The sequence below is a fragment of the Pygoscelis adeliae genome, unplaced genomic scaffold, assembly GCF_000699105.1.
Source record: "Pygoscelis adeliae isolate BGI_AS28 unplaced genomic scaffold, ASM69910v1 Scaffold3, whole genome shotgun sequence".
Classification (NCBI taxonomy): Eukaryota; Metazoa; Chordata; class Aves; order Sphenisciformes; family Spheniscidae; genus Pygoscelis; species Pygoscelis adeliae.
This window is the reverse complement of record NW_008824446.1, coordinates 979,496-1,003,721: the sequence shown is the minus strand read 5'-3', so window position 1 is coordinate 1,003,721 and position 24,226 is coordinate 979,496. Positions and strand designations below refer to the sequence as shown.

General features: G+C 36.7%; 1 protein-coding gene across 1 annotated transcript in view; it reads right to left on the bottom strand.

The window, feature by feature from the left end:
• The window catches only part of FSIP1 (fibrous sheath interacting protein 1), an 86,929-nt gene that overhangs the window by 55,981 nt on the left and 6,722 nt on the right, over positions 1–24,226 (bottom strand). Inside the window, exons 7-11 of the mRNA XM_009320980.1 lie at positions 22,249–22,347; positions 19,165–19,265; positions 18,324–18,431; positions 10,798–10,962; positions 2,994–3,131 (exon numbers count right to left, since the gene is read on the bottom strand). Coding sequence (XP_009319255.1) covers positions 2,994–3,131; positions 10,798–10,962; positions 18,324–18,431; positions 19,165–19,265; positions 22,249–22,347 — 611 coding nt within the window. The remainder of the gene's footprint in view (positions 1–2,993; positions 3,132–10,797; positions 10,963–18,323; positions 18,432–19,164; positions 19,266–22,248; positions 22,348–24,226) is intronic.

The window sequence follows — 24,226 nt, the reverse complement described above, 5'->3', positions numbered from 1 at the left end:
ATGAAAAATTACTATTTTGCCTTCAATGTAGTGATAATAAAGAAAGATTACCACTGAGAAATGCATAAAAATTCTCAATTCTTTTCCTTGTGGAATCAAAAAATCATCAGACTGGGGAGTGGGGGGTGTCAGGAGGTCTCTAGTCCAACCTCTTGCTCAAAGCAGGGTCAGCTACGAGATCAGCTGAAATGCCTTATGGCTTTGTTCAGCCAGGTCTGCAAAATTTTTAAGGATGGAGATTTCACAGTCTGTCCATGCAACCTGCTTCCCATTCTTAATTACCCTCAGAGGTTTGTTATTTTTTTTTCCTTTAAATCCAGTTGGAACCTCCCCGTTTCAATTTACGAATGTCGTCTCTTGTTCTCCCACCATGTAACTCAGTAAAGATACTACATCTCTGTGTTCTCTGTAGCATCTTCTTTGCTATTGGAAAGCTACTGTAGGTCCACCTGAGCGATCTCTTCTCCAGGTTAAACAAACCAAGTCTGCTCAGCCTCATAGGTAAAGTGCTTTAGCCCCAAATTATCTCGGTGGCCCTCTGCTGAACTTGCTCAGGTGTGTCAACACCCTTCTTTACTGGGGAGCCCAAAACTGGATGTGATACTCTAGACACAGTCTAATGAGTACCAGGTGAATGGGAGTAATTACTTCCCTTAATCTATTGGCTATGCTCATGTTGATACAGCCAAGTCCTCTGTCAACCTTCATCACTGCAGGGCACGCTGCTGGCTCATGTGTAGTCTATTGTTCACAATGATGCCAGGTCCTTTTCAGCAGAGCTGCTTCCTGGCCAGCCAGGCTCCACCTTGCACTGTTAGAGGGAGTTATTCCTCTCTAATGCAGAATTCTGCATTTGTCCTTGACGAATTTCATACGGTTCCTGTCAGCCCACTCCTCCAGCCTAACTCCCAGCGTGTAGCAGCCCTGCCCTCCAGCTTACAGAGCAGATCTAGTCATTTCATCAAAGGTGGCAACCAGGTTGGTCAAGCATGACTTCCCCTGGGTAAATCCATGCTCACTATTCCCAATCACCACCTTCTTCATTTGCACACCTCTTTTATGTCAATTACCTATACTGATGCCTCTTGCTAATGTATCAAAATATAATTGGGGGTTTCCTAGTAAAAATCCAGCTTCATCAGGTTACCCATGCCAGCTGTCATCTCACCACAGTCTCTTGTTCATAGAATCATAGAATCATAGAATCATAGAATCATTAAGGTTGGAAGAGACCTCTAAGATCATCGAGTCCAACCATCAACCCAACAACACCATGCCCACTAAACCATGTCCCTAAGCGCCTCATCTACCCGTCTTTTAAATACTTCGAGGGATGGTGACTCAACCACTTCCCTGGGCAGCCTGTTCCAATGTTGCAGCTTTCCAGCCACTCTTCCCCAAGCCTGTAGCGCTGCATGGGGTTGTTGTGGCCGAAGTGCAGGACCCGGCACTTGGCCTTGTTGAATCTCATACAGTTGGCCTTGGCCCATCGATCCAGCCTGTCCAGGTCCCTCTGCAGAGCCTTCCTACCCTCGAGCAGATCAACACTGCTGCCCAACTTGGTGTCGTCTGCAAACTTACTGAGGGTGCACTCGATCCCCTCATCCAGATCATTGATAAAGATATTAAACAGAACTGGCCCCAATACTGAGCCCTGGGGAACACCGCTCGTGTTCACTACTGTACTAGTTCGTCTTCTCCACATAGCACATTCTATGGCGAAACAAAAGTTTTCTCATCTCAAAGCAGAAAAATAACACTAAACAAAGATGTTAAAATCTTTAAAATTTGCATATATATCCAGGTTTTAACTGCTACTGCCAGCTCAGTAATGCAGTAATGTTCTTTTGCGTCTTCAGCAGTTTCAGTCCTGACTTCACCTGAGCAAGACAAACCTTCAAAGTTTTGAACAAATCTATTTAAAAAAAAAAAAAGGAAAGGGATTTTCTTCCTGTGCTCTTAAGAAGATCTATGAGAGATCCAACATAAAACCAAATACCAACATTGGCTTTCAGGCCAAACAAATGACAACTGTATCATCTTAGGACTCTCCTTTTGATTTCATCTGGGTTTTAGTGTTTTATATATTTTCTCCCTAATTCTCTTCTATATAGGCTGCTTTGTAGCTCTTTCAGCACAGATCAAACAGCACGATTACAATGTATATTTAAAAACAAGTAAAAAGATTCCTGAAGTCCTTGAGGTTCCCTGTCACGAGTTTTTAGTTAAATTTCCTTATTTTAACTTGAGAGTAATGTAATAAATTATACCCACAGGAAGAGAAAAGAATAGTAATATATTACTTGGGAGAGGCACATAAGTTTTGGGTTGTCAGTCCTGGCTCTGCAACTTAGAAAGAAACATAATTTCTGTCTACTAGGTTAATAATAGGATCCTCTTGGATTGTAAATTGCCTTTTCCCTACCTGCTTTTACTCATAGTAGTAACAAGGATGAGATGTGATGTACTTATTCTAAAACAGTAATTATTTTTTACTACCATTTTACTTACATGCTCCTATTTTAAAGGCCCTTGCATCTATGAAATTCATGTATTAAAAGAAAATTAAGTTACAAAAATACACTAAATGAATTCAGCAAAACTAAATCACACAATAACTTAGTGTATAGAACATTCCCACCAGACCTGGTCCTTCAAAGAACACTGAATTGTATGAGCCGTAAAAAGATCTTTTTAGGATGTATTTATATATGATTCTTTATGCTATCCCCCTCTGGGGAGGAAGAGAGGAGAATAATTTCTTCCACTTTGAAAGACACTATGTTAATGGGAAACATGCATTACAACTGAAAAATATGCTTCCCAGATTAAGAAAAATTATTTGAGATTTTTGCTTGTATATTTCTTTGAGGATTCCTTCAGTAATTTACACAAGGTTGCAGAATTTTATTTTCTTTTAAGACAAATGGAATGATAGACTCCAAAGTTCTCAAACTGAGGGGAAAAAAATACGACAAAAATAGGAGACTTACAAGATTTCTCTCTAGGGATTTCAGCTGATGATCTATTTCTTTCAGACGATTTTGTTGATCACGTTGTTCCTTATTGTCTCGCAGAACCTTTTCACCTGGAACTGCTTCTAGGCTTCTGTTTGCATAAACCAGAGACTCCTGACAAAAAGAAGAATAGGCAGAAATTAAACATATGACTTTATATTGCTTCAAAGCCAGACGAGCGTTCTTTTGACTTCTATCAGGAAAACATTGAAATGTTTTGAATAATGTGTCAATTTCGAATTTGGCAAATGTATAATTTTCATTATGCACATTTTCAAATATAATAGCTAAACATCAGGCTAGACTTATTTCAGTAAAAGAATTCTTCCCCTTCGCATTTTAAGAGGAATTTCTTCGTCTCCAGAGCTAATACTTTGATGCTTAAATTCGACTACAACAATAAAAATGCACTGAGAATCAGGCAGACTGAATGAGGGGTTCAAAGCTTGCTGCTATTAACCATACTGGGGTCAAAATTAGGCCAGAAGGGAAAGGAAGAACTGAACTGAAATGACTGTAGGTTTTATTTACTAGATATCATGGTAAATGAGAAATAACCCTCTCTCTGTAAGTTGGAGTTAAACGCACAACCATTATTAAAGATTTGGGTTACACATTCTCACATCCTTCAGTAGCTTAGGATCAGATTCTGAAGTTTGTATCAGTCCTGAATACATGCAACGTTCAATATTACATGTAATTTAGATTATTAAGAACAACAAGTATTGGCAAAACAGCAAAATTATGTTGTAACTGGAAAAAAACAGGGCTTTCTCTTGCAAGCCAAATATCCTATAGAAGAACACAAGGAATCCAAATAATGGTAGAGGGAAAAAACACAACCCAAAAAACCTCCCTGTTAGTCAATTCAACCCAAAGGAACATGAGCAACCATTTAATAAAAACATCCTCTAGTCATTGCTTGAGCTGCTTCTGAAAATAACAATCTCAATAAACACACACAAGGAAAAGAATTTCAAGTAGCATGTCTAATTTGAAAGAAAAACAACCTTTGCAATTTAACATTCAATGGAAAGTTTCTCAACTACAATATATAAAAAATTGCGAGGATCTGTAAACAACTTTTTCTAAACATCAAACAAATCTGTTAGTCCTGACATTTAAACCAAACTATTAGTTGCCTGAAAATAAACTTATTCTAAACACAGTACATATATTTGAATATATTTTTACAATCAGCAATAGTTGGCAGTACCACAATGCTAGTAAATTTTCCTATAACAGACAGAGATATAAACAGGAACATCTGTTAATGACTAGAATCTCTCCAAACTGGAGTGAAGTTTCACATGGGCCACCTAAAGCCAAATTCTTGATATTGAGTGTCTAAAGCTAGGCTTCTAAATACAGAGAGAGATTTTTTAATTAAATATTATGCCCGATGGCAAGAAATCTTCATGACTGACATCTATACAGAACATAAAAAACCAAAGGACTTATTTAAACTTGTGTTTATTAATACATGAAGCAAGGATATGACCTTTATATCTGCAATACAAATATAGAGTTGGCAAAGCAGCCCAAAGTATAATAACTGAAGCTCCCTCTAATAAGAGGAATTGCTTTTATACGGCTTTGTTCTTCCAGCGATTTTAATACAAGTGAAATTGTTCATGGAAGGGTGGGGAGGAAGATGATGGTATCATATTTCTTTCCAAAAAAAAAAAAAAAGTTACAGCTATATCTGCAATTACATTTCTAAATCCAAACTTTTTATCTGTGCATATATAGAGACATTGCCATGTGAGCAGTCAGTGCTCAGCATGGATCAGAGCTGCAGTTATGATTTGTTTTAAAAACCAATGTTATGAATACATCTATAAGAATATGCAACCAGTGGTACTGAGAAGTAACTAAATACTGTATTATACTTCCCAGTATTTTTGGGGGGGGGTTGTATGCACAGACTACTGGTTGATATTTTTATATGAACTCAGCCTTCAAAGGATAACAGAGCTCAAACTGCAAACAGCATGTCTGAAAATATTACTACTGCAATACCAGCTAGATTTAAAAAGGTGACAGTGAGGAGTCATAAAATAAAAAAAATTACTACCTTCAAATTTTTTACTTTCTTTTCCACACACATTTCTGAAGCAAAGCTTTATGCAGGTCTCTGCCCTAGCCTTTGAAATAGTTTCAGGCATACATGTTTCATTTTACAGACAGCTCAGCTGCTGCAAGTACTTATGAGCAACCCCTTCAAACTTTAGGAAAACTATGTATCATAAGTTATTTTTCCTTTTATCACACTCAGTGTGATTTTAAGCCTGGCTGCTTCTCTAGTAAGACAACACTGTTCTATCAAAAGAAATTCTTAACTGGGACAAACATGATGACTTCATTCTCCATAAACTTTTCTTGAATATTGATCTCCGCCATGATACCTAACCAATTCCTATCAGAGAGTGCAGAATAAAACTTGAACTATGAACATTTAGCAGAAAACAGAAGTAAAAAGTATTGTTTCAACATTTCTCCAACATCAACATCCACAACTGATATAATTCTATTTAGATGAGATGGTAAAAAAAATTTGTTACTATTTACTCTCTCTCTGATGAGCATGATTTTGCACACTTCAATCACATTCCCTCTTACTCCTTTTTTCCAAACTGAAGAATGTCTCTGTGTAAGTCACTCCTGGCATAGAAGCCATTCTACACTTCTGAGCATTCTGGTAACCAGTTTTCCATTTTTTCTGTGCTGGTCATGAGATCCGGGAACTGCAACTGCACAATAGTCAAGCTATATGGTGCACTACAGATGTGCACAGCAGCACGGTGATATTTTCTGTTTTACTCTGTATTCCTTTCATAATTGTTCCTAATAATCTATTTGATATCTGACCAACATGGAGCATTAAGCCGCTGCTTTCACAGAAGTAGTTCTTACAGTCTCATTTCTCTCATCCCTGAATAGTAACTGATCAGAACTCATACCATACGAGCAAAGTTAAGACTTTTCCCCACTTATTAATTTTTTAATATTTTTCTCAAGATATCATGAAATAAACATAGGAAGTATTATATCACAGAAAACATTTTATTGTCAATGTTACAAATGCTTCAAAACATTTTATTTTTCAATTATATAGCATGTCTAGGTAGTGGAAGTCCATTTGATATTAATGAAGATCTAAAAATCTTAAAATAAAGTAGAAAATAAAAATTAGATACGTTACATAAGGGAAGATATAAGTAGCAACAGCCAAAGCTGTAATGATCATAACGCAAAACAAAGATATCCAGTATTTGAAATTGCTAAAATTATTTGTTGCACTCCCTTTTCTGCAAAATTCTACAAATAAATAAAAACAAAATCCCACCTAATGAAAGATATGAGTTATACAATCTTCTTGAGCCACAAAACTGGCTGATCAGCTTATTAACCTGCTTCTAACCATGCCCTGAAATAGATACATGTCAAAATCATCTGTTTTGATGAAGTGCAGGCATAGAGTATAGGCAATCAAAGAGTTCATTAATTGAAACATTAGTGTATCTTCAGAATTTTTTATCATTTTCAGTATGTATTTAGTTTTAAACTATAAAATACAGTCTACTGCTGTAACTGAAAAATGGAATATTTTTCTGATAAAAGAAACCCAATCAGGTATGAAAGAAGTCATCAAGGTAATACACAACATTAAAGTAATTATCTTTATAAGACAATCAAGCAGACATATTATTGTTTCTTTAAACACCACCTCCATTTCTTTTTATTTTCAGGTAGTTTTCCATTTTTTCAAGCTGGTTACTGTACTCATCACACACAGTCTTACACTTCATATTCTTCATCCTACCATTTTCCTGTCTCTTCCAGGATTACGTTCAACTTACTTAATATTTTTGGGGAAGAACAAATAAGACAGAAGCATTTTTAAATATTTAATTAAGTTGGCACCAGAACAAAGAAATGTTTCAGAGAGAAATACGGTTCTAATGAGAAACATTTCCATGTAGAAGAGAACATTAGTCCTGGAAAAGCATTCTGAATCCAGCTGGACTCATTGCACAAGAAGATGAATCTGTATGCTCCTCTGTAACAGCTCAGCTATAGTACTGTACGATAATTAAAGCCAGTTGTTAAAGATTTCAGAGTCAGAGCATAGATCCTATATCCTGCCAAAGTATCTAGCAGTGGCAGAAAGCAGCTCTCCCATTGAGCCAGTGGTGATTAAGTGTTTGCATTTTGAAAGTTATATCCAGTGCAATTCTTGGAAGAAAAGAATGTGCAGCTTTATGATGTGCAACTCTAAGCTAATTTTGTTTTAATTACTTCCAAAATTCTAAATGAAAATTCAAGCAGATGATTTACACACTAACAATTTTTTCCCAACGTTCCACGTCACTAATGCATTATACCCTACTCAACCACAAAATATGAAATCCACATCTCATGGAAATCAGAAAGAATTTCAGCACTGATTTTTACAAGAAAGATTAATGTCACCAAAATCAGCCTCCTCTCCAAATGAAAGGACATCCATGTTCCAAATCAGACTTGTGTCCTGTAACAAGCAGACTTATTCAAAATAAAGTCTGTACGTTCAGGATTTTTTTTAGCCCTCTCCTGGCACCTTAGTTTAAAAAACCAAACTTTAAAAAACTAAACTCCTAAGAAACAAATATTGCAGTGCATTCAAATTTGCATTCCATAGCATCTGTGGTAACACCTTTATCTAGCAATTAAGTTTACAGAATTGACCTCAGTTATGAAAATCTAAGCTGAAGCTCTGAATAAAAGAAATCAATAGAAACTTATCTAAGACTTCAACAATACCAGATTATCACTATCGGTTTTGAATGCTGAAGAACCCCAGTCTCACCAACAAATATTTTGTCTCTCACAATGGTTAGAGAATATGCGCAAGGGTTATTAAATAAGGTAATTCCTGATATTTAATTAACTCTATTAGTAAATCAAATGTGTCCCACTTCTAATTGGTTAGAGGATAACAGCCTTCCAGTGCTGATAGCTAGTTTACTTCCTCATTTAGTTGCTGTGGTCAACTGAAGAAGCAATTGAAAATCTTGTCATTGAACACTTGAAATTAAACCCAACAAGGGGCAGACAACCAGAACTCTTACTGCCTTTGTCTTGCATGTGGCGTTCATGCTAAGATATCACAAAACAAGATCATCTTTTAGCAAAAGCATCATTCAATTAATTTCTTCAGACCCTTTCTGGGTAGGTATCAGTTGCCTTTGATCAGGTTCCAAAAGACATTCAGTACAAAGAATTCTGATATTGCTCTGTGACCCACCTATTTTCTGATATCAGAACTGATGCTTCAAGAATAAAACAGGTGTTTTAAAAAGCAAATTCATTAAAACTTCCAGTTTATAACAATATTGGGGGATATTGATCGTGATGAACAAGGCTGTTTTAAAAAGACCAAGAGTTAGAACAACCACTTATAAAAAAAAAAAAGTCATTTTTCATGCCTTTTGACAGGAAGCTCTGTAAATTCAAAACAGTCACTAATTTCTCAGCTACTGCTGCATGTTACTTCCTGGTTTTTTGAAAAAGCAACTGTTAAAGGAATTTGAAAACAAAAAGTGCTGAGAATGAACTCGCGTAACCAAATTCAGAACTTGACGTGTTGTTATTGCTCTATGTACGAATTGAAGAGTGATTATCTACCTACCAAAACAAAAATAACCATAACCAAGAACATAGGACTAAAGGCTAGACCTGGTTCGAAGCTTCCACACTAAGCAGTCAAGTTCCTGAAAGTTGAGACAACTATTTTCTCCTCCACTTACCATTAAAAAAAAATTAGCAGCTGAAGTTCTATGTAAATGTAAATATAAACAAGCCCAGTCATGTCACAGTGCCAGATACAATCAGATTGCAGCTACAAATCAGGCTTCATGAAGAACTTAACACTGACTTGCCTAAAGTCTGGATCACAATGCAGCTAAGGCAGCCGCTAGACAGCCTGTCCTCTGCTGAGAGCAGCAGGTCTGGACATGCAGAGTTGCAGGAATGAAGGCACCTAGGGGATTTTGGAGTGAACTGGGAAGGCACCTGGAAATCAAGACACTTCTGGAATTAGAGGTGACAGTAGCGGGATGATTTGCTTTTGTTGTGGGTTTTTTTTTTTTTAAATTAGTTTTGGATTTATGCAGTTAGTGTCATTCTAAGTCCAGTTTTAAGTAACTAAAGCCTCCTACTCACTTCAACTTATATTTATTCTGTTTAGCTCTTTCTCTAAATTTATAAAACCACCTTTCAATAGTCCCATGCTTTGGTAGCTTTCATTGAAATTACTCACATGTTTAAGTTTATCTGAACAAAACAAAAAATGACAAATAGAATCCTGCAAGTGTTTCCCGGAACTACAATGTCTAAAAACCTTTGGTATTCTGCAAAACAAAGTTGAAGGGCAGCTGCTTTTCACTAATGAAGGGTAATTTATGGAATTAATTATCTTTTTTTGGTTGTTAAGTTTAATATTATTCAAAACGATAATGCAATACTCTTCAATAAGCATACACATAAACGCAAGTTTCTATTCAAATACTTCCAAGCTTCTACCTGAAAAGGAAGCAACAACCACTTGGACAAATGTTCCCAAACAGAGTGTTCATTATCATAGGCAGTCGCACCAGCTTCAAGCTGATGTCTCACAACAGGGAACACAAGATCCGGCAATCGTTGGCAAGCTCAGGTCCGTGAATCTGAAGTTACCGGGTAACAACTACATTTGTGTAAGTGAGTACCCACTAGAGGGAGTCGCTGTTTCACACATTAAATCCTAGTTGGCAAACGATCAGCATCAAAATGCCACTCCTCTGGAACTGTCAGAGCAATAGGAAATACTACTATTCAAAACCTAAAGTTCAGAAAGAAGTCAACACAAAAAATGACATTAAAGTGCTCTCTAGAAAAAGAAGAAAAAAATCCCACAGTTATTCTAGCCAAAGAGATGTTTCTCACACACTGGTAACTGAAAACATAGTTTTGCCAACGTACACTCTTACAGAGCTTCTGATATACCTGTTCTGGCTACAAACTGTAAATTTTACAGAAGTAAAGAAGTTTTGTGCAAATTGGTGCAAAATAGGAATTATGGTATTTTATGTTGTATTTCCCCCATTATATCAGGGGCAACATTACTGGGGCATGGGATAAACTGGAGTCTTCATGTACAAAATTCAAACAAGCATTTCTCAAGGCTGAGACCCCAAAGCTTCTTAATACTGCTGGCAAAGGGAAAAAGACAAAGGCCATTAAAAACAAGGGACATACAATTTCAGTCAATTTTCTACAGTCTTTAACATTGCTTATTGGTAGTTGCTTTATCTTTCGGATCATAAATGAAGAGGCACTTTTGGAATCCTGAGATAAGAAGAAACCTAATTCTAATTCCCAAAGATTAATTATCATGGGTAACGTGTTACTATGCTGACAAAACCACTGAGGCCCTCACGCAGTTAACATCATCTGAGTTACCAATTCCTTCATATGAAATTTCTTGTTGAAAATGTGGAATCAACAAATGTTAAAAACAAGACAGTCCTTGAATTACATACCACTCAAAATAGCAACATACTATTTTTACGTATGATTTCTACAGCCACAGATTTCACTTCGTTCTTTAACATATACTTTGAGAACAAATAGAAGATAACTAAAGAAAAACACAAAAAATACAAATACAGACACATGCTGTATTTTCATTTACATCAGATCTCACCACACTCTTCAAACAAGAAATCTGCAACATAAGGTCTGTTCTGTAATATACCTGATAAATCTGGCTTGGAGGTTTTGAGCAAGAGCTGGAAATAGCAGAAAAATCCCCATCAGATAGTAGCACTTGAAGCTTAATGTCTATCTCATTTAGGTGATGAAATTCCATTGGTTCAGGTGTGTACCCTTCTCCTGGTGCTAGCCAGCCAGATACATCCTCCTATTGAAAGATACAGAAAATATTTAATCCTCATTCCCAAAGGAAACAGACCTTAAAGGCAGTTACACATGAAGTGTATTTATTTTTTCAAATAAACCGTACTTAAGAATGAAATGTAAGTCTTCATCCATCTCAGTATACAGCTGAAATCTGCCAATATTCATGTACCAAGTGCACTCAAAAGCATATGAACAGAACAATTAGAGGCATACATTTTTCATTTTTAAATATAACCAAGCAGCAACTTAAATGGACTTAAAAATATATATATATTTCATTTTATTTTTAGAAAGCACATGCAGCTACCTGCATTGTTAAAATGTAATAGCAAAAAAGGTGTTGTGTTAACCTAGACAGACTTGTGCTATTATTTTACTTATTTCTACGAAAGTCCAAAGCCTGTGTCCTCACTAACTAGCCACTCAGAAGCCCTGAAATAAAGTTGCTTAAAGCCAGATGCCTCACCTCCATGCCAGCTGGCCAAAGAGCAATCAGACAGCTCCCAAGTTCCCCATCCATTCTTCTGAAGGCTATACAACTCCCTTGATCAAGTTCTCTTTACACCTAAAAGAAGCACTTTGGATAGCTAACCCCTTTCCTTAATGATGCATCTCACTTTATAGCCTCTTAGACAAGTTAGTCAAACCTTTAAAACAGTCTCATGCATGCCATGCCATGCCTATCGCAGCTCCCTTCCATGGATGCAAACTCTTCCCTTGTTGCAGTTTCTGTATTTGTTCAACATAGCAGTCCCAGCTCCCTTTTGAAGGAAGAATTGCTTGTCACAGTCTAACTTGCACATAGATCTTGCTGTCCAGTGCTGCACAGTAAGCATCACTTTATGATGCCACTGACATGAAAATCAATTTTAGGAGTGTTGTGCTCCTTTGCAAGATAGTGCAGTGGATAGAGACAAAGAGGAAAGCGTCTGGCAGACATAGATCCACCAGTCCTAAGCCAGAAAACACAAAGAACATGCTATAAGCTCACATTTTCAATGCTAATATTGAAGTGCAAAAGCACAGCCCTCAGAAATTGCACTAGAACTGCCCTCAATATCATCCTAAATCACTTCTGTTATGCCTGGCATCTCAGCACTCCTTGTTTGCACATCTATGCTGGAGACACCATATTACAGCCTAAGTCCAAGGAACTGTACAGAGAGTTGACCAAACTCAAGTTGACCAACCTGAGACAGCAAGATATTTTTTGCTTTTAAAAAAGACAAATGCAAGTCAACAGGCATAAAAATGAGACGTTCTCAACTACACTAAACACATCTTGTCAAACTCCCACAATGAGCTTACATCTCAAAGTCTGGCAGCAAATGCAGAGACATATCTATTCTGGTACACACTCAATCACACCTGCACAGCAGCACATTAGAAGTCCAAATAAAGTGGAACATAACACACTACTCTCTCTTGTCCTCTGAAGGAAGTGGAAGCAACAGACTCCTGTGCAAGTCAAAGAAGGAAACACAATCAGCAGCTATATCTAAAAGGACAACCACTTTCCATCTGATAAGGAGTCAAAAAGAGAGAAAACCTGACCAAAACCAGGCTTGGAATGAAACTGCAGAGGTTGATGCTATGGCAGAAACCACCTGGAGCCAAATCTCAAAATGAGGTTATGACATGTAATGTGACACTTGCAATGCATCACCAAAGAAGAAAACAAGGCATCAGAATTCCTATTAATAGCAGCATAGTTTCTTATAGTTCTCTCTCAAGCAGTAATATTTCTTTAGATATGCTAAAGATTTGATTATGCTCTACAGTTAATTTTCCTTTCCTAAAGAAGAGAAAGATAAAGGCGCCCTTCCAGAGCCCCAGTATGTTATCAGAGAAACACTGGGAGAGACAGAGAGCACAGAGTTCTTTTCCAGATCATGATTTACATTACTTTTTCCTCTTGATAGCAGTAACACCTGACTAACCAATACAAATATGTGCTCCTAGTACAGACAGTTGCATATTATGAGTGAGCTTGGCCCACTTAATGCAAACAAATGGGCTTATATTGACAAACAGATGCAGGTTCTCCACAGCAATCTGGCACTCCAGTCTAACACTCAGGGAAGCAAGTCTGCAATACCACCATCCACTGGGAATGACACTAGCAGATTACATCTCTGTCCTGACACCAAGGAAACACCAGGTAGGACCTTAGAAGGGCAGGGCAGGGGTGTGGGGGAGGACATGAGTGTACTGCTGGTTTCCTTTCTGTTTCCTAACAGAAGAGAGCCAGCACCTTGCCCTAAGACTTCAACATCTGTCTTGCAAGGGATTCATGTCCACCACTCCTTTACAGCTTCCAGATTAGTCCTCTGGCTACTCAAGCAGCCGCATCCACACAAGAGGAGGACCCACATCCACACAAGAGCTTCCAATTACAATACCACTGCTATGAGGTCATCCCTGGTTCATCCCCATTACCCTAAATCACACTGGTTGCAAAAAGAAAAAAAGCATACCCCAAACACCTGTTATAAATTACCTCCATACTAAATTAAAAAAAAAAGAGTAATCTCTTTTGTGAAACAAAATCAGTTCTTCTAATGCTTTCTCATACAAGTATGTTGACACAACTAGTAAGCCTCTCCAGACATGACCTAACTCCAGAGAAGCCACTCAAATATCTCTAGAAGCTTGCCAACTTTGTGGAAGCATCTCTTCAGGTAAGACAGTGACCATCATAACAGAAGTATCCGATGTGGTACTACACTTGTGCCATGTTAACCACCCCTAATCAAACACTGAAGAGCACAGTGCAAACACACAGAAATGACTCTACAGAAGTCAGTTAAGCTGCAACTGGGCTCATTAGCTACAGCTCAGTGTCTGTATCCCACGCTCTCATATCCCATGCTCCAAGTATCCAAATTACTCCAGTAGTTGCTTTACTCCAAGGTTAAATGGACTCACACATTCTCTTTTGTATTTTCAAGATGGCTTTGCTTGGAAAATAAGCTTCTGTCCTGTCAATGTTTCCTGCATGTTAACTCAGAACAATACTTTTATAACAGCACAGTCAGTGCTTATTACTGTGGAACATCTGAAACAAATTATACCCCTGCAGCTTTGACAATTAGGTTAGCATGGGTATGTACTTCTAATATATTTTAAATACTCATAAAACGCTTTTTTTAAAAAGTGAGAAGTGCTGTTTGGATATTTGACATATTTAGTAGTACGGATCAAATGAAGTTATCTAATCCACATTACACTATACAGAGGAATTCATACAGCATAGCCAGCTCTGCCTTGATTGATAACCTCTGAAACATTACTTTAGCCAGTGTGGTTGCACCAGCTTTTTAAAAGTCAGAATGAAGTAAAATGAAAGTGGCCATCAGCTGGACAGTTAGTTACCTGGGCCACCTTGAAGCAGTCTAGATTACTCATTAGCTGTTAATTTCCTCATGATCTTTATTATAAAGCAGCCACAGGAAATGCCTCACCCATAATATAATTCAAATGTGAGAGGAAGAATCCATCTCCAGACTAGACACATTTAAGTAACTATTATCCTTTCTTTTATTCTACTTTGGCAGTAGATTTAGGAGCTGTTTTCTTTAAACAGATGATCTAGTACAGACTAGACTAACTGCCCTGGTTTCAGCTGGGATAGAGTTAATTTTCTTCCTAGTAGCTGGTACAGTGCTGTGTTTTGGATTTGGGATGAGAATAATGTTGATAACACACTGATGTTTTAGTTGTTGCTAAGTAGTGCTTACACTAGTCAAGGACTTTTCAGCTTCCCATGCCCTACTGATTTTTATTTTTCTTGATCAGATTAGCTGTAAGAGTTTCATTTGTGGGTTGGAATGATTTAGATATTAATTCTGTACTCTAACTACTAGATATTTCTGGTTTTTGTTTTCTCCAATGCTATCTCAGTAACTGAGATGCGAACAATCCTCTTACAGCTGCTGAAGGATTTAGAGACAAAATAGCACGTAACATTTTCTTCAACTGGGAAGATGTGCCTGGTACTGTACTGGCTCCATCTTGTGGCTGAAACTATACTGATTTTTTTTGTAACGTGGTTTAACCCGGCAGGCAGCTGACCACCACACAGCCGTTTGCTTACTCCCCCCCTGCCCCCAGTGGGATGGGGGAGAGAATCAGGGGAAAAAAGAAAGTAAAATTCATGGGTTGAGATAAAGACAGTTTAATAGGACAGAGAAGGAAGGGAAAATAATAATAATAATGATAAAAGAATATACAAAATAAGTGATGCAGAATGCAATTGCTCATCACATGCCGACTGATGCCCAGCCAGTTCCCGAGCAGTGGTCACTGTCCCCCCGGCCAACTCTCCCCAGCTTATATACTGAGCATGACGTCATATGGTATGGAATATCCCTTTGGCCAGTTTGGGTCAGCTGTCCTGGCTGTGCCCTCTCCCAGCCTTTCACTGGCAGGGCATGGGAAGCTGAAAAGTCCTTGACTAGTGTAAGCACTACTTTGCAACAACTAAAACATCGGTGTGTTATCAACATTATTCTCATCCTAAATCCAAAACACAGCACTGTACCAGCTACTGGGAAGAAAATTAACTCCATCCCAGACGAAACCAGGACACTAACCTACAAATTACCTTTCCCATTCTTGTCCATTGTATCAAGAACATACAGGAATACACATGTCCTGTGTAGTTATCTATTCAATATCTGATACAAATAGTAAAATCTCTATAATACATGCCCACATGATAGTGACATGTGGCAAATACAAAATTTGGAAAAACGTTATACTTTTCCATTGCCTTGATGCCTTGAGAATTGGTGCAAAAAAGGTACAAAAAGCCACTATTCTCTAGGTCAGAAAACTATGATGTTTACTAACAGAAGGCTGTTTAAGACATCGTCATGTCTTTAAATGCTGAGGTTTATCAAATGAAGGACCATCTCCTCAAATTGGAACACGTCCTTGATCAGGAAAGAACAGAAGAGACGGTATTGTTAATCAAACACCAGCCTTTCCAACAAGAGGAATAAAACAAAAACAAAGAAAACCCCCACAACCCTCTCCCTACAGTTTCTTCCTATTCAAAGGCTGGATGAAGTACTGTTTCAGCTGAACATTTTGTCACCCTTACATGGAATTATAATGCCAAACCTGTTGCAAGCATATCTGATGGAATACCTTGAATCTTTTCCTAAATGCACAGACAAAAGATAAATTACATAACGATCCAGTGAGCTTTAACTTTGTTCTTCTAATATGCAAACAAAAGTACAATAAAAATCAACTCTCTTAACCAATAGATCAACATTAGACCAAAGAGTCTTCCACTGCATTTTTTTAATGTTAAACTATGTCAGCCAAGTCAAACATCTCTGTGCAACATCATTAACTGATGAGAATTTTACACAGATAAATAAGTCAATCTGCAAGCTCAGTGTTCATGTCCCAAAAAATTCAATAAGCTTTCTATGTAAAGCAAGGGAACAAATGTCAGGTCAACAGGAAGATCGGTGCAGTTTTACAGAAGTCGAAGGTTTTTGTCTCATGAACACAAGCACTGAGTGTGGCTGATAGTTTTAAACCTTTGCATACCAATGATCAGCAAAGGTTATGTTTTCTGTGCTTCTACTTCAGTTTACTAACCATGAAAGAACAGTTACTGTTAAAATACAGCACATTTATATAACCTTAGTCATTTGTCCATCAGGTTTACCTGACTGATCTGGACTCCTTCACTTATATTTGCCGCACAAAGCTCTGAAAATGCCAAAACATAGTGTATATTTACTAGTTTCCCTGGAGTAAAAAGTTTTGGACCATGGACCGAAAGAGTTTCGACCTAGAAATCACACTGAAGTTGGGTAAATTACAAATTTGTTTAATGTCACAATGGGTAAGTTAGTTCTCTGTTTCCATAACAGGTTTGGATTCAGATGAAGAAAATCCTGAGCTCACCTCCTACCCCATATCCTGAAACAGTAATTTATAAAGACGGATTTTAGACACATTTCAGAAAATAGTAATGAAGAACATCACCTCTTGGATGTCTTCACCACCATTAGAAAATAACTCGAAGTACACTATGGGAAGAGAGAATTAAAAAAAGAAAAAAAATACATTGCATTTGCTTTTGTTCCTTTCTCTCACACATAAGTTGTTATTTAACCTACTGAAAAATAATTTACTCCAGATCATTTTTAGCTGCATAAATTAAACAGAAAGTGGACCTTGGATATATTTTGCTCATTCTACACAAAGTTGACATCTTTCTTCTTAGGTACTGTCATTCAGTGTATACTTAGAAGTGTTGTGAAAAAGTCCGTAACATTACTACAGACTTAACATAATGTACATTTTAATGTAAAACAAATCAGAAAGGTCACCTCATTTCTTTACCCAAAGCAAGCATTTTCCCAATATTTCTTCTTATTTATTAAAATGCAGTTTTCTTGAAGTTTTATATCAAGTTTACATAGTTTGAGGATGTTCATTCTATGAAAACACCTATCTTTAGCATGTTTAATACTATATATAGTTGAAAAATACTGTAAGTTCCTAGTATGATTTATTTTTCAAACCAAATTTTATCTTCCCATCCTAGCAGCCTTATGATTACTTCTGTAAAACAACAGAGCCCCTGAGAAGTCCTTCACATTCCTCTCAAAGCAGTAAGAAATAAAGGCCATCTCCTAGTAACTGGGAGATCAAAAGACTATTTGACATCTTCACGTTACTGGGAATCATTTTGTGGTACAGAGTCTCCTAGAAGCAGTGATTGGTGGACAAATCAAACACGTTTTTACTCTCCATGAGGAAAGGTATTTCTATCTACTTCAGCTCTTGCTATCCACTGCAGTATACTTAAGCAGACTTTGGCTGTGTACTTTTCAGAGAGAGTGAGTTGGAAGCCACACAAAGATGCCATGTTATCTTTCTAAATGGACACACAGGCTTCATCAATGTATATTTCCCCAATTGCTGTATTCTGAAGTTCATGTCCTCTAAAAAACTCTTGGAGTTTTTTTGAAGCAGTTACTGGCCCTTCTACCAGAGACTACAGCACTAGCCGCTCAGATTGATAGGCAGCAACTTCACATTTTATGCAGAGAAAACAGCTCATCATCTTCTCTGAGTGTGCTTCTAAGTTCCTTCCACCCACACCTAACTTTTAAGTTTTGCTGTTTTTCTGAGGCCAGGCATGCCCAAGTGTTAGTAAAATGAACAAAGAAGTCAATGAAAATTCATTCTTGGAGAGAAAGCCAATTGGATTTGTCCAGCTTTTCTCTCATATCTCAGTAGGTTACTTCATGGTAAGACTAAAACCACATCAAATTTAGATTTACTGTACAAATAAGACAAATACAGTACAAATTAAAGTTGCCATACCTCAAGACCTTGCAATTCAATTCCATCTTCTGTATCTTTCAATAGTTCAATTAACCTTTTCCTCTCTCTCTCAAGCATAACAATCTGGTTTCCTGAATCCTTTGCTAGCTGAAATATTTACAAAAAGAAAAAAAAAAACCAAACTTTAGAACTCCATTAGCTCAAACAGCACCAAAACAAAGTTTTTAAACTCTGGGAAATTAATATCCAAGTCTTGCTTATTGCCATGACACAAAGTTATCACTCTGACAGAAAAAGCGAGCAGCCTATATCTAACACATTGATAATCTTATAACAGTCTTTGACGTGGGGAGAGGGGGCGGATATTTTTCATTGGATGAAAAATCATTATAGCTACTAGGTCTTCACAGAAAAAAAAGCATGGAAATCAAGGTATCTATTTTCTGACAGAAAGAAGTCTTCTGTAAATAAGGGTTCCACGCAGGCTATACATGAACAACCTGCATACCTATTCCTTATCTATGCAAAGAACATCTTCCTTTAACTTAACAGTAAATACATTTAAAGAAAATCTTAGGAAATATTTGCCCTCAAAACAAGCTATGTCCAGGCACAAACAGAACAATTCAGTTTCCAGTACTCTTCAGCAAATACATAGACGCAGTATTATCCCCACCAATGAGAGCATCCAAGATGAGAACTATCTTATACAGTACTCTGCCATAAATAACAATTTTTAACAGCAAGATTTTTTTCATTTATGCCTAATTAGCTTTTAATGTTCCTGATAAAGAAACCCAACTGTCCCCAGAAGTACTTATATACTATTTTTTAGTTAACATTTAACAAAATGTTAATGATTTTATGCTTTAATGCTTACCTCAATGTTCTTTTTAATGAAATCCTGATTGTTTTTACTTTTGCTATGTGTTTTTTCTGCTCGATTAAGAAATTCATTTGTTTCTATTTCACTTGCACAATCTGAAGTTCAAGGAAGAAAAGTTGCTAAGTTATCATCATTCCTTTTCTGATTCAATGAGAGCTGTAATAACAGCAATCCCATTTAAATCTTTAACAAACATATAAACTATATTGCTATATTTAAAACACAACTATTGTCAAAATCTAATCTCATTTTTAAGCTGTTATTATATGAGATAATTGAGTGTTGGGGAGGCTAAAATACTTTTGGATTTCTGACCTCAAAAATGTTAAGCATGGCTGCTTTAAAAGCCATGGCATTCCTTCGAATCCTATCATTGTTTCAGTTTTATCATCAGTACAAAACCAGACAATAATTTTTTTGAAAACCACAGAACTATTTGGAGACATATCAAGTACAGTTTTTTAAAATAAAACAGCTGAAGAACAGATGATATAGCTGGTATTATTATAACACAGCTTATAAAACAAATTTTGTTTAAAAATAAAACTCGTTGTAGAGCTCTAAAGCTATTAAACACAGCCACATGATATTCTGGCAACATCACATACGCTTTTTTTCAACAATGAGTTTCTATCTATCATACTAAAATGGGAACACATTCTGTTTTTCAGAGACTTTTACCAGTTTTAGAACAGCAATTGCTTTACAAACAGCAAATATTTATCACATTAAATAACAAGTCTAAGAAAATACAACCAACTTCTAAGTCTCAAAAACTACTTCAAAAGTAGGCACAGTACCTTTGGCTTTTCTGGAAAGTAGAGATTTGAAAAATGGGTGGGCTATTTGCCTACAAAAAACCTCAATTTAACATGTTAAATAATGAAGATAGGCTATGGAAGTTTACATGGAATTAACTCTTTTTCAAAGTGAGTAGACTGAAAGCAAACTCCCAAAGATATGAAATAAATTCCATGCATCCTTTTGCACAGTATGGACAAAAAACTGTGCAACATTCTCACCAATCAGACTTACTCTCAAATTGCAATTAAACTTTAAAGGACTGAGGTGTTGGATCTGACCTGTCACAGTTCAAATGCACAACTGTTAACTGAGAGCATCCCAAACCATCTTTAACATTACCAGGTATAACATCTTGAATCTATCAAGGAACTGGATCATACAAGAATTTACCAATCAATATAAACATGACAAGTTGTATCCTGAAATGAGCAAAACACACCAAACACCAACATAACATGCAACATACATGAAACATTATTTTTAAGCTATATCTTTCTCTAACTGTAGAATAAGCGTTTTTGAGAGGAAGCCATCATACAGAACATCTCAGAACATTCCAGTAAAGAAGGGACAGACGTGGATCACTGGGACAAGGAATACACTGAAGATTGCCATGGGTAAGTAAAAGAGACTGCAGCTCAACAAATTTTGCATGCAAGTTTTGGTAGATTTGGTACAAATTTCAAAGATGTGGTACAAATCTTGATAAGACTGCTAAAGTAATATTATAAAACTAATACATACATTCTTCTTCACAAGTAAAGCTCCTCTTGTTCAGGGTCTGCCTTTATGATAACTGTTACACAGAAATCCATAAGCAACCAAAACAGTAAGTCTTAGCTATTCAGAAACCATATCAAAAGCCTCCAGCAGAAACAGTAAAAGTCATTTAAGTAATTTATTGCTCATAAGTTGTAAGTGATCTCTATTTCATGTGTTTCCAAACTAAAAGAATGTAGAACGTCTCAAAATACTGCAAGCAACAGCAACTCCCAACCATGCCTGGACTGGGAGCTTTAGAAGTCATTGCTTTCCTGAACACTGGTAATGAAACCTGCCATTGCTATTCAAGGACACTCCAGCACAACTGAGAAAGTGTGAAGGTGGAAGCATGAGGGTCAAGCTTCATTTTAAGGGAGGAACAAAGACACACCATAGGGAGACAGAGAAATCAAAAGCACAGCACTGTTCCAACCCAGTGTGAAGAAACATTTAGTAACACAAAATTAAGGTCACATACTGGTGGACTAAGACAAGTGATAAAAGGATAAGGGAGCTGAGGTCCAGGTTTGAAAAGTTAAAACATGCAATCACATTCAAAAAAGTGCAGAGATTCCGCTGCCATCAATGGTCCAACCTTGAGGAACACCTGTTTATTATATCCTTGTCATCTTAGGCAGTCACCGGGAAGACAGATTCCAACTGTTTACATAGAATGGTAGATGACAAAGAAATAAACAATTGCAGCTGATAGCAAAGGCAGCTGAAGCTATTCTTCTTATGTCACAACACATGTGAGAAGTTACTCAACCATACAAATTTAAATTTCAAATAGGTTTGGAAAGAACAGAGGCACAAAAGCACAATTCCATTTATTTTGAAGAGTTGGACACACTATGCTACTACCAGCATTTGATACCTCTATTCAGTGCATGTAAACAAGTGATGTCTAAAAGTATCAGCACAGATGTTTGATTTTTGCCAGAAAGTACTTAATCCATAAAAGCAATGCAGCCTTTACAACAATGAGCATAACAAAATATAAAATGAGTTGTCTGAAGATTTAGGTTTTTCACAACATCCATACAATTTCTCCTGAAAACAAAAAAATTACAGAACAGTTGAAACTGTGTACAGCACCACTCTTCCTTTTTAGATGGTTTCTTGAATATAAACCTATTAATGAAAGTTATAGTACCTTAGACTAACAGCAAAGACAAGTTTTTAAAGAATTTCCATGAAGAACCAGTGATACACTTCACAATGAATCAGTTACACTCCTCATCATTTTGCAATGGAAGAAAAAAAGGTTTATAACCCTGAAAGTAAAAATTTTCTTAGCATGTTGAGTAAAATGTTTTAGGTAAGTCACAAACAAAATTATTCTTTTTTATCATTTGTAAAAAAATAAGAACTGTTGCCATTCCACTAAGCAACCTTGCTTTTTCTGATTTCATTGGCCTAGCCACAAAGGCCAAGTCTTCATTACCCACCCATTGTACATGTTGTTTTGCCGTATCTAGAAATACAAACTATACAATTAATAAAGCTTACCCTGATTATGTTGGGTTTTATGGCGATCATAATCTTCTGGATTAATTTGTGTGTGAAATACTGAAGTACATATTTCATCTTCTTTAGCATGGGAGGGATCTGTAAAGAATTTTTTCAGTAAAATTTAATTGAAATGTATTTAAAGAAGATCTAGTTTCATGTGTATCAGACTACAAGATCTCACACATGAAAGTTAAAGAAATTTACTTGGATAAATTGCATCACCACCATATTTCTCAAGAAATAAAGAAGGGGGGAAAGTGTAAGGTGTGTCTCATGAATAACTATGCTGTTTCACATGGCTGTGTTTTTAACAACTACTGCCCATACAAGACAAATAATTACATTCTAGAAGGTACAGCCCAAGGCCCTAAAGTTCAAAAGCCTCTGCAGACACCATGTGGCAAGTCATCTAGAAGTTTAAACAATAACAAAGCATCCAGATTTTCACAGTTGGAGTCTGCAGAGGTGCAAGAATTATTAGACTTCCAAGTGGCTTAGGTCAAGGGTATAGTCTAGAAAAAAGTGTTCAAACACCCCAGCATGCAAGAGTTGTTTCAAAAAAATTCAGTTATGGTACTGACATGTATCAACTGGAAGTGTAAGTTAGAGCATTAACTTGCAGTCTATACTCCTCACACTTACAGAAAAGGACTCATATTGCGAAGAACCATATATATCATATGAAAAATGTGTTTTTCACAATGAAAAAAACAACCAACATCCTGTAATAATGAAGTTTAATGGACTCAACTGGAAGTATGATTTTGTTACACAGAGCACAGGGGAATGAATTTAAGGCCGTTTAATTAAATCCTGATTTACATTTCTACCATGAGCATGTCAGAGGTTTTTTTGTGCCTGAGAGGCTGGGACACATAACTTATTAATGATTTTGTACCCAGAACTTGTGTTTGATTTCACAGCCGCATTAAAAGCTATAATTAAATATCTCCCCTATATCATTTATTTAATAAAGCTCTTTATCAAATTCAAGCTCTGAAAAGCAAAATATACAAATTGCATTCCATTTCAGTATCAACCAGGGCAGCTATCAAGGCACTCATTTAAATAATTAAGTAAATAAGACCTGAAAAGTAAGGCACTAGAATGTCACAGAAAATTCAAGATAAAGATCAAGCTAGCTGAAAAATATACATCTAAACTATGCAGTTTTGCCAGTACGGTACACCAGAACCCGTATGATGCACCCTACAGCAAGGAGTTACCTTTGAAACAAAAGAGGAATTAAAGCACGGAGTTCATTAACAACCATATAGTCTTGCTTGCCTACTGATTTTTTACGATTTCCTGACACCTACTGGAGACTTTTTAAATACCACCCGTATCAAATTCTGTGTTCTTCCCTCAATAACCCAAACTTGAGCATAGAAATAAAAGTAGGTTACCTTGTAATAAGAAGTTTTGTTGAAATGTTTTAACGACACATTGCTACCATTATTATGCACATACTTCCAACATTCAAGCTCAGATTTTTGCTCAGCAATAACCACTCAGACCTCAAATCCTTGTTCTCTCCCCAACAAGAAAAAAGACAGGATGCAAAATGTGCATATGATTGACAAATGTCTGAGAACTCCAGCACCGAGACAGAGTATTCAAACAGCAAATTTTTTAAAAACCACTCTTGAGCAGTTTTGACATGGTATATTCTTGAAAAATTCAGTCTGTTTTTGTTCTCCCTGCCCCTCCCAATAAAGACATTGTGAGCAGAATGCCTACAGTTTGTTCCAGCATCTCCCCCAGTAAGAGTCTAGCCACAGAAAGAAAAAGGAGGACATTTTAAAATACCCAATTTTTTCTTTTTCCAGGTCCCTGCAAGCATGCACATCCTCTGTGCATTCTTGAAGAAAACTATCAATGTTTCAGAATGTGCTTCAACCACTTGCTTTGGAACTCCAACAGAATTGTGTCCTTCCGACTCAGTAAAGAAAACATTTCTAAATAGTTTTTTAAC